This window comes from Chaetura pelagica, unplaced genomic scaffold (genome assembly GCF_000747805.2).
Source record: "Chaetura pelagica isolate M959 unplaced genomic scaffold, ChaPel_1.0 scaffold618, whole genome shotgun sequence".
NCBI lineage: Eukaryota > Metazoa > Chordata > Aves > Apodiformes > Apodidae > Chaetura > Chaetura pelagica.
This window is the reverse complement of record NW_009954110.1, coordinates 263,227-274,432: the sequence shown is the minus strand read 5'-3', so window position 1 is coordinate 274,432 and position 11,206 is coordinate 263,227. Positions and strand designations below refer to the sequence as shown.

The 11,206-nt window shown below is 37.9% G+C and overlaps 1 protein-coding gene across 1 annotated transcript in view; it reads left to right on the top strand.

The window, feature by feature from the left end:
• Nucleotides 1-11,206, top strand: part of MPHOSPH9 (M-phase phosphoprotein 9) — a 21,067-nt gene that overhangs the window by 248 nt on the left and 9,613 nt on the right. The window contains exons 2-12 of the mRNA XM_010002539.1: nt 1-52; nt 700-823; nt 3,372-3,462; nt 4,666-4,772; nt 5,192-5,317; nt 6,054-6,490; nt 7,403-7,561; nt 8,417-8,504; nt 9,206-9,421; nt 10,263-10,310; nt 10,643-10,707. Coding sequence (XP_010000841.1) covers nt 1-52; nt 700-823; nt 3,372-3,462; nt 4,666-4,772; nt 5,192-5,317; nt 6,054-6,490; nt 7,403-7,561; nt 8,417-8,504; nt 9,206-9,421; nt 10,263-10,310; nt 10,643-10,707 — 1,513 coding nt within the window. The remainder of the gene's footprint in view (nt 53-699; nt 824-3,371; nt 3,463-4,665; nt 4,773-5,191; nt 5,318-6,053; nt 6,491-7,402; nt 7,562-8,416; nt 8,505-9,205; nt 9,422-10,262; nt 10,311-10,642; nt 10,708-11,206) is intronic.

Sequence of the window (11,206 nt, the reverse complement as noted above, 5' to 3'; positions counted from 1 at the left end):
CTGCTGAATTGGAATGTAAAGTTAGTGAAGCTCAACGTGGAAAAAAAACCAGGTAAGTGATAAACTTTTAAAAATATGCTGATTAATCAGGTCTTAGAGGGTTCTTTCTGCAACAGATTTTACAGTATCAGTCACTTTTTAATAAAATGGGAAAATTGTTCCACATCTACTTTAAAGAAGAATTTTGGGATGTCTCTGTTTGTTTCTGTTCCCCCCATCTTGATCTTTTTTATCCTGGAAGTTTCTCTTAGGTTGGAAGGCATCCCTACTGTGTCTTAGCTGACACCATCTTTACAACCAGACTGATGACACAATAAGAAAAAAACATGGCATTTACATTCCAGGTTAAAGTGTTTTTTGTCAGTATCTGCTTGAACAACCAAAAAATGGTTGCCTGGCTAAAAATATGTAGCTCTTTGTTATGAGTTTTTGTAGTAGTAGTAGGAAAGACATTTTGCTATTTCAGTGGTTTGTTTCTTTGTGTTTTGGGGTTTTTTTGGTGTTTGTTGGTTTGTTTTGCATTTTAAAAAAGAGCCCTAAAACATTTCAGCATTCCTTGCATCATGTTGGTTCTCAAAAATGCACAGAAGCACTGGGGTTTTAGTGCTTATGTTTCGCCCTGAAGAAGAAATTGATTTCATGTCCCCACTGAAAAGGGCAGAAGGACTTATGGGATGTGTGTGTGTTTTTACCATCTAGTAAATCTTTTACATCATGGGCACAGAAGTTGAAACAAAACCAACCAAAAAGAACAAATGCTGAAGAAGTGTGTGTGAACTCTATGCAAGAAAATGAGCAAGCAAAGAAAGTACCACTTGAGAATGTAAGTTTCTTTTTATTATATTCTTCTAATTTTATTCTTCTTACAAGGATTTTTTCAGTGTTTAAGTATGTTATGGTTCAGCATGTGCTTTGGTGCTTGGCTTTAAACTTCTGAGTGGTGGTGTTGCCATTCATACATTTAAAATTAATGCAGGCAGAGTTTAATTCTTGGATTGTTCTATATTCTAGATTCTATTCTTATATTCTGTATTTACACTTACATTCATATTATAATTCATACATATTATATACTTCACACTCATGTAGCTATTTTATTTCTTCTATTCCCTGCCTAATTTTTGTCTTAATTTACCCAAATGACACACATTCTTTCCTCATAGAGGTAATAATTCTCAACTGAAGCTTCTTTTGCCTTGTCATTTTTGGAAGGATCTTTGATTTCAGCTGGTAATGTCTCTCTTAGTACACAGAACTCTCTGCACCTGGAGCCATTAGCTACGTTGTGCAGGACAGACAGTAATTCTTCCAGATTTGGATTTTTAAGTTGCAGGGAGTTTCTGGTTTAGTTTGGCTTGGGCTTTTTTAGTGTTCTTAGCAGTCTCTTATGCTAAAATCCATACTTTTGTTTTGCTATTGCTTATGTAAAAGTGCTATATTATTTGTTTATGCCTGTGAATGACAATGATTTGGCTAAATTGATCTAGTTACTAAAAGTAACCAACCCCCACAGTAGATAGTTAGGAAACCTAATTGGCTCTTTAGAACCATTTGTGGTAACGCCATTGCTGTGACTGCTGAATCAGTTCAAAATACTTATTTTGGGAAGAATTTGGTTTGTCCTCCATATTCTTGAGTTAGTAATTATGAATGTCCACAAATTTTATTATTTTGGGAAGTTTAATGTTGTGTAATCTTTCTGATCCAAAAGGATGATGTGCAACATAATGATATGAGTGATCACACATAACTGTGAAGTTTTAGAATTACTTTTAGTATATAAATTATAAACAACTTTCTCCTTATGCTGTTTTAAGGAAGTAATTCCTGAAACTGTGAATGACTCCACCTACATGAGAATAGGAGAACTAGCAAGTATGAATTATTGATCCAAAGCAGGGTCTGTTTTCTTTCCTGTGGTCACTTTAAGGGTGATGCAGGAAGGGTAAGAGTAGGTGTTTGGCCTTCTCCAGTCTTCTATTGTCAGTGGAAACAAAATGTTACTCTTAAGGGATTTTTCAAACCAGGAGTTGAATTTATCTGCTGTGAATTCTCACTTTTCTCTCTCAGCCTTTGAAAGTACCTTTATCTTTCTGTTTCTTTGTAAGAATTCAGTTGATACCCCTTCCTTTTCCTTTCTTCCTCCTTAGGCAAAGGAGAATACCTAAATAAAAACATTAAGAGGGACAAAATAGCCTTGAGGTGAGATGGTACTTCATGCGAAAACTTGAAAAGCTTTAGTGCTGATTTTTTTTTTACTTTGTTACTTTTGTTAACTCCATGGTTACTATCCAGTTTTACTCCTCAGTTGTATGAGCTGTATAAATGTCCTGAGTAGCATGACTGTTCAGGTGCTGTAACAAAAAGCCCAAAGTACAGTAAGAAGGAGCTATGTGAGATGATCATTTCACAGCTGAGCTGCTCTTATATTAAGTGTCACATCAATTGCACTTCTTTTATTAAGGAAGAAGAGAGTTGTAGCAAATCTTGACTTCTGAGATTTTAATATTTTTTTCCACGTGTTGGTCCTGCCAGACAGAGTTGTTCCTATAATTAGCTGGGGAGATTGCTTAGAAAGTTTGGAGTGATGAGAAGAAGGGAATTAGCTGGGGAGGGACTTTTGACAAGGGCTTGCAGTGACAAGACAAAGGGGAATGGCTTTAAACTGGAAGAAGGGAGATTTAGGTTGGACAGTAGGAGGAAATTCTCAACTATGAGGGTGGTAGACACTGGGCCCAGGTTGCCCAGGGAACTTATGGAAGCCCCATCCCTGGAAGTGTTGAAGGGCAGGTTGGATGGGGCTTGGAGCAACCTGGTCTGGTGGGAGATGTCCCTGCCCATGCAGGGGGTTGGAACTAGATGAACATTTGAAGGTCCCTTCCAACCCAAACCATTCTATGAATCTGTGAATGTAGTATCCTGTCTAAGATGATAGTGTTTATCTCTGGATTTTTGAGGTAGATGGAGTCATAACAGCTGAATATAGGAAATTCCAATCTTTGGATGAGGAAAGACTGACACTTTATTGGTAGGTCATCCCTCTTAAGGAGCAAGAAAGTTTACTTGACTGTCCAAAATGTGTATTTTTGTAGCAGTTAATCTCAAAAATGCTCCACATGTGGACAGGCATGTGACTTAGAAAACATCAGTATCTTTTAATTATGTGGTTTAGCTTAGTTCCCCTTAGGCTGTAATTGCCCTGAATATTAATTGTATAGCTTTGGATCATGCTGTGTAATTAAATTTCATCTCTTTGCTTAAAAAGGCTAATAACATTTACATGCAATATTTTAAAAATTGTACCCTTAATATTTTTTTTCCCCTTGCTTTGTGATTTTCCTTATAAATTTCTTCTCCCTTTGTAATTTTAGACAAACCTTACAGATGCTGCTTTGCCACCTTACACTTTTTACCTCAATCAACCAAAGGAAAGTCCAAGTTCCATAGTGTCTGAAGCTTCAGGTAGAGTTATTTTCTTGTGCTTCCATCTTTTCTCTTGAATTCCTGTTTTTTAAAACTCTTAAAGGAATGCATTGCCAAGAACATTGAGGAGGTGAGGAGGGTTTGAGAACAGATAAGCTATTAAACTTTGATACAGCATAATTCTGCTTTTCTTGCTCTTGCATTTCTACTGATCACAGGTCCTGCATGTCACTGCTGACAGATGTAGGACATGCAGCAGTTTTCTTTTTCTTCTGATTTCTCACCATTTCAAAGCTGAGCTTTATTTTTAAAACTGTTTCAGTAATGTAATTACTGTTAAAATCATGGTGGGGTAGCAAATGGTCTTTCAAATATTAGCATCAGTGGTCTAGTAATCCCAGGAGTGTGTGGTCCTAGAGGCAGAATTCCTGTAAGCCAGGGGCATGATTAAATAATTGTGTGAATAGGCAAGAACAAAACAATGCAGTGTGTGTTTTTTAACGTAGTGGGGAGGGTGGGGGTTGCTTTTTTGTGTTTGGGTATGGTTTGACTTTTGTTGGGATGTGGTGGTGGGTTTTGGGGGTGTTGGATGGTGTTGTTTCTTTGTATTTGTGGAAGGCAAATAACAAATTCACATATTTGATTGTATAGGGTGGATTAATTTCAGTAACAAAAGGGGGGACAGAGATGCAGCCCTACAAACTGTGAATATTTATTCCTTCTTCACAAGCCACTGAGAGGGGGATGCATAAGAAATGGAAGTGGGATTGAGACTGTGTGTATTCCTCTTGTGCCATCTCTCTCAGACGTGGCAGTCTGTTTGCATGCTGCAGTGCTGTGGAGAACCAAACCAAAGAGCTGTAGTATCAAGCAGCTGTCTAAGATGAATTCTTTTGGGTGTGACAAGTTATTGGTGCTATACTGAAATCATAACAGTTTGTGGTAAATGAGGATTGGTTTCTTCAACACCAAAGACTAAACCTCTTTTTTTCAGTGAGGTACAGATTTTCTTGCTATATGATGTGATACTGATTATGTTGCCTGTGATTGACATGGAGGTTTTTGTAACTCCTGGTAACAGATGCATTAGTGAAATCCTTAAGCAATAGGTCCAAACAATTAATATTCTTGTTAACTGACAAAGCAGCATCTTACTAATGGATTTTGGGATTCCTGTTTTGTATCCATGACCTTGACATTTGTAATTTTTTTTTTTCCTTTCTTTGTTTTTTTTCTTACCAGGACTTTCATACTGGAAGCTAGAGGACAAGGAGATGTATCACTCCTTACCAGAGAATTTCAGAAGCAAGTTTGCTGATGTTTTCTCCACAAAAGTATCATCAGATCAGGTAAACTTTGTTTGTGTGCTAAGAGTTGTCTTACAGTTGCTTGTCATCTTGGCTTTTTTCTACAATGAAAAGAGCCAACCCCCCAGAAGCTAACATTTTTGTGAGAACTGCTTTTGTTAGCTCAGTTTCTCCTATTCTGTTTTTTCATTGTTCATTTACTTCCAATAACAGTTTGAAATTTATTGACCTTTGTAATTGGTAAGAAATTGTGTGTATAGGAGATTAAAGAGAGACTAACTACTATATTGAAGATGTTTGTGCATCATTAGAGACCCTTTTTAAAAATGTATGCTTTGAATGAAATCCTCTTGTGTTCTAAACTGATTTATAAGCTAAACCCACCCGATAGCTTGTTTATCTATATTGGAGCTGGAGGATTGTGCTCAGGTAAACTAATATAGCAATTTCTCCTGTTGAAGTTGTCTTCTGCTGATGAAACAAAGCTATCATCATTGAAGGATATCTATCATAAAAGACAAAGGGAAAACAAGCAGCTGCCAGACCAGAATTTTATGCCTTCTTCCCTGTCAACTCATCCACCAGAGGTAAGATTTCTCTACTTCAGTGTCAGTCTGAAGCTAGGATGGGTTGGTTACAGGCTGGTTGCACATTAATTGGCCCCTGCTGCCACCTCCAGTGTGATGCTGCAACAGCAATTGTGGAGCCGTGTGATGAACAGCTTGGGAAGGGATCCAGCTGAAAAGAACCCTTAAAGAGTGTCCTGGGTGAGCAAGCTCCTCCAGCACTACCTTGAGGATGGTGCAGGGACCAATCTGCCTGTGCTGGGGCTGCAGCTGATCAAGTGCACGTGGAACTGCAGGGTTTTCTGACTCCTTCCCACAGGACAAGGTCATTCCATCTGTGAAAAAAAAGAGGCACAGATTTTGGAAAAACTATTTCTCATATCTTATTTCTTTAAACAGCTTTCAGTATTGTACAGAATGCAGTAACAATGTCTACCACTTTGTATAATTCATGAAGTGATTTTTGTAACTGTACAAAGTTGTTTCAATCTACAAGCAGACATTATAGTTCTTCTGTTTAATGAAATTTCAGAGGCTTTCTAAACCGCTACAGATGTTGGGTAGGTCTTTTATTTTAATGGAAGCTTAGAAATATGGGAATATGTATAATAATCTAAACTCTCTTACAGGTCCCTTCTTGCTTGACACTACTAAGTGATTGTAGTAATATTCAATATCATTCCTGCAATGTATTACATAGATTACTAATGTCTTCAGATAAACTCTGTTTACAAGAATATTGTAACTTCTTGCCTAGGTCTTGACATTGGACCCAACCCTACACGTGAAGCCAGGTCAGCAGAACCCAGGATACTGTTTTTTCAATATTCCTGAGGAGATGACTCCTTTTTCTCCAGACTCCATGGCAGAGCCCGGATTTTCAAGTCATTGTGACACAGACTCTTTTTCACAGACAAGCAATTCATCTCGGTTGCACGAGTCTCCAAAATACCCTGCCAGCAGCAGAGCTGTGCTTTTGGATCCCTGGAGAAATCACCCATTCCAAAATGAAAACAAGACCAGCTGTCCCTTTCCAATGGCATATATGGATGCTAATAATGATAATTTAGTCAACACTGAGGAGGAAGACACCCTGACTCTGACTCCATCTTCTGTTACTCAGTGTGCTGACAACAGTGTGCCAGAATACAGTCTTTCAGTGACATCTGTTGAAGATCCTGTGATAATGTCAAAGTAAGTAATTCTCGTTTTTTAAAGAGAGCTGGTACTTTCATGGAAGAAATGAAACTTACCAATACTGGAAAAATGAACAAAATATGAGACTTCTCTTTGCTTAGAAAGCAGCAGCACATTGCTGTTTTTTTTTCCCCTCTCTTTTTTCTTCTTTTTTCTCCCCTGAAGTACAGATGGTATATAAATAGAACAGTCATTTTTCCACAGTCTTTCTTTAGATGATAACATTTAATCTTCTTTAGACCATACTATTTAATCTAAGGCACAGTATTTGTGCTCTTTCTTGGTTGTCAAAGCTTTAACTAGAAAGCAAAACAATTTCCTATATTTTAGTGCTTTGGTTATTTCTGTTTACACATGAAATAAAAATACACACTTCCTTCCTAGGTTGTAGGGAGTTAATTTAGGCACAGAATTTCAAAGTTCTGTAGGGCTTATGATTTCCTATTTGGAGTAAAATGGTGGAAGAAGCACAGAATTACTGTACTTAAGAAATATAGCTCCCATTTGCTGTTGAAACTTTTAGGATTTGCACGTGGATAAGCAAATATGGGAGATACTCCATGTGTAAGTAGGGGTCATGGATTCAAGATAATCAGTGTTTGGGTTTCCCTATTTTAATTTTACATGCCTGGTTTCAAGTGCAGAGCAAGGGAGAGAAGAAAAGGTAAAGCTTTGTGTTGTATTTGTATATATTGTTAATATTTGTATTAATGTGAAGACTTCTATGCCAGCCTTGTGTGTCTGACACCTCTGCCTTAGGTGACGAGGCTTTCTCTGCTTTGATATGAATGCCACAAAGTTCTGTAAAAGAGATTATATTTGCTGAGTTCATGGTGGGTGAATGATACAGCAATGCATTCTCATGTGGAGAGCTGGATGTTTTTCTGTTGTTCTTAATTTTGAAAATAGCATTAGGCAGAACTTGAGGGAAAAACATGCTCGACACGTAGCTGATCTACGAGCTTACTATGACTCTGAGATCCAGAGCTTGAAACAGCAGCTTGAGGCAAGCCATAAAACTGCTTCATCTGAAGACTTGAAGAACATCAATCAAAGTCTTGTTGACAGGTACTGTTTGTCCTTACTTGTTCTCTTCCTCTGTGACCTGGTATTCTTTCTGCTTTAAAACAGAGCATGTTTGTTTAGAATATCTTGAAAAGTTTATGTTGCTGTTCAATTCTGTATATTTCATGCATCTGTAGTACTAATATTTTCCTATCAAATATAAATTTGGTGTTATTTAATGCAGCTGTTTAAGATCAGTTTAAAATTACTGTTAGGCAGCAAGGATGATGTTTGGACCAGAGGTCTTGTGTGACCTGATGTTTGCTGAAGCCAGTGTTGTTTTGCTCAGGAATGGCTGGCAGGCAGAGGTTGTCCTCAGCAATTTGTGAGGGAACTATCTGTGTTGTAAGGCAGCGCTCACCAGTCATGCTGGTGATCATGATCCCTCTTTACCATTCATGTTAAAACTGTGGATGATACAGAAGCAGTTTGGAATTCATTGGTAGCCTTATAAAGCCCATTTTGCAGTCGATGCTCTTTGAGCAGGTGTTGCTGCTGGAGGCTGTGCCTCACCTATATACTCCAGTTGTAGCTTATGATACAACTTCAGTCATTAATTATCACACAGAATGAGCAGTTAGCTGAAGTGGATCTCTGCTCTGGTGCATCTCAGCTGCTTTTGTTTCTGCAGCTCTTGTGCTCTGAGCCCTCTGGTGTCTCTGCATGTTTGCTGCTTGCCCTTCCCAGCAGGGACACTGGGTGCTTGCTGCAGTGGCCAAAGCCTATGGGAGGAAGTCACAGGCTGGACACCAAAATTTGTGAGGGTGCTTGAGGAAGGAAAGAAGGCTATAAGATGTAGATTTATTATTTGGAAATTTAAAGAGGTTTCTTTTTTTGTGATCTGTGTGTTCTGAATAGGTGTGACCAATTAGATGCAGCTCTGAATGAAGCGAGTGCTCGCATAAAAGCCCTTGAAAATAAAAATAGTATGCTAGAAAAGCAAGTGGTAAGTGTCTGTCCTTAAATCAAGTTGCCTTTTAACTGAAAGAGTAAGACCATACACATGTTCATTATTAAGCTGATCTGTGTTTCCTTATCTTTTTATTTTCAACTTTGCTCAATATGTGACACCAGCCAAATGTTACACCAGTGCCTTTTCTAGTTGAGTTTTTTAGGACTCCCTACTTGAACCTTTTCAGGATAGAAGGGTTCAAACGAAGAGTGAAATATTGTGGTGTGTCTTTGACTTCTTATTAGAACTGACAAAGGCAAATCTCATCTGCGCTGGGGCAAGAGTATCTAGTTTTACATATATTACATATACAGTCTCTCTGGCTGGGTCAGACCAGTTTGCTCATGACTGTGGAGCTGCATTTTTTGGTCAAAGAACAGGACACTTGCATGACAAATTAAGCACCTGGAGATACTAATTCATTCCACCTTCTTTAGACATTTCTTTGCTGGGAAGCAAGACAATTAGCTGGAATTAGAGCCCTAACCTCTAGATATTAAGTCCTATAAAATAAACACATCTTTTTTAGTCTTCATTTTCATTTTTTATACATCACAGAAACGATAAAAAATCTTCTTTAGTCGATGTACAGATGTACCCTTGTTTTCTGTCAGGGTTATTTCAGATTCTGCTTTGTACTGAAATAAAAATCTGCAAGGTAACCACTGTAATAGATATGGTTTTTTCTCCTGCAGGCAGATTGGAGAGAACGTTTCTACACAGTCAGTGACACCTCCAAGGTTCTGCAGGAACGCCTGGAAGAAACACGCACGAGCAACAAGGAGAAGGACAACACCATCAGCCGGCTCAAATCGAGGCTTAGAGATCTGGAGGAAGCATTTGAGAAGGCTTACAAGTTGTCTGATAATAAAAATGCCAGGCTCAAGGAAGAAAACAAAATGTTTCAAAATGTAAGTAAGGAAATTGAGCAGTGGTGTTGGCAGATGCAGAGCATGGGATGAGCAGAGCAAGGCCTGGGAGTTTTGGAAAACAACTCCAAGTTTAAAGTGGTAAAGTCTTAATGTTAAACTAAGAGAACAGAAAATTATTCAGCTTACTTCTTCTTAGGCTAAGTTTTAGGTGATACTGCAGACCTAACAGATATTTAAAAACAATTATTTAAGGCAACAAGTGTGTACTTAATGTGGTAACACTTGTCATAGTCTGTCTCCGGCATTTTATTGCTCTACGTCCCATTACCTCATTTTATTTTTAGAGGTGTTGCAGCAAATTATTTTAGAAAATTATTTTTTCTGAAGCTTACTGGAGATGGACTGGATTTTTTTGCTAAGTCGTGACAACTTGCTAGAACTGTGATAGTATTATTTTAGACTGAATCAAAGGAATTGTTCCCTGATTCTTCAGTAATAGCTTTATGGAATGATTAAATGGATTGGCAAAATAGGTATTAGCTGGAAAAGCTACTTAGTTGCTATTAAGATTTCAAAAGACAAAGTCAGTTTTATAGTCAGTGAGGAATTTTAGCAGTTAATTCAGCTCCTTCAGTTTCTTCAGAGATAATTTGAAAATTAGAAATACATTGTTTAAGTTGCTCGTTTCCTCTTGTCCTGTCTATAATTTTTTGGTACCAATTAGAAGATGCTAGAACTTAACAAATACTGTTGAGCTACACTCTGTATCCCCTGTAGTGCTTCTGCATATGTTAGGCAAGCAATTTAGATGGTTTTACAGTAGTCAATAAAACTTTATTGTATATGTTCTCAGTGTGGGTTTGTGTTTGTTTTGTTTTAGCTTTTAGGAGAGTATGAGTCCCTTGGAAAAGAACATGAAAGAGTAAAGGTAAGTACAGGCTTGTTAATTAGAAACAAACATGCAAAATATGTGATAATGTGTTACAGAATCAACTGATTAACTTAAATATTTGGAAAAGATCAAACAGCTTCTTATTATGTTCAGAGCCCTGGAGGGAAAAAGGGTTTGGAATGTATAATTTCCAGTCATAGACAGCAAAAATACTGCAGAGTCAAAGCCAAAGAAATTTGATGGACCTCCCTTTCAAAAAGGAAGGTGTATTTAATTGATTGTTTTCAAGATTAATGTAGAATTAATCTTTCTTTAATAGACCTCTGTGGTTTCTGGGCTTTTTAACCTTTTTCCTTGTGTGCTTGTAGGATACGTTAAATGCAACTGAAAACAAATTACTTGATGCAAACACACAGATTTCGGATTTGAAAAGGTAAATGTGAAAGTCTCTTGATATTGTTTTAACAATATGAAATGCAGACTATGGCCTAAACATTTACTCCTAGAAGATCTTGTAAGTTTAATCACATCTTATGAAGCATTTCATGTTGCTTTATGTTACTTTGCACACACTGTAAAAATCTTGTTATTTTAGGAGATGTGGTTTTCTTTCTACTTCCTCAATCACATCTTCCAGTGTGATGTAATTAATTGCTTCCTGTGTCCAGCTCTGGAGCCCTAAGCATAGGAAAGACATGGAGCTGTTGGAGAGGGTCCAGAGAAGGGCCACAAAGATGATCAAAGGGCTGGAGCAGCTCTACTCTGGAGACAGGCTGAGGGAGTTGTGGCTGTTCAGCCTGGAGAGGAGAAGGCTCTAGGGAGACCTTAGAGCACCTTCCAGTGCCTGAAGGGGCTCCAGGAAAGCTGGAGAGGGGCTTTTCACCGGAGAGGGCAGTGATGGGACAAGGGGGAATGGTTTTAAACTGAAAGAG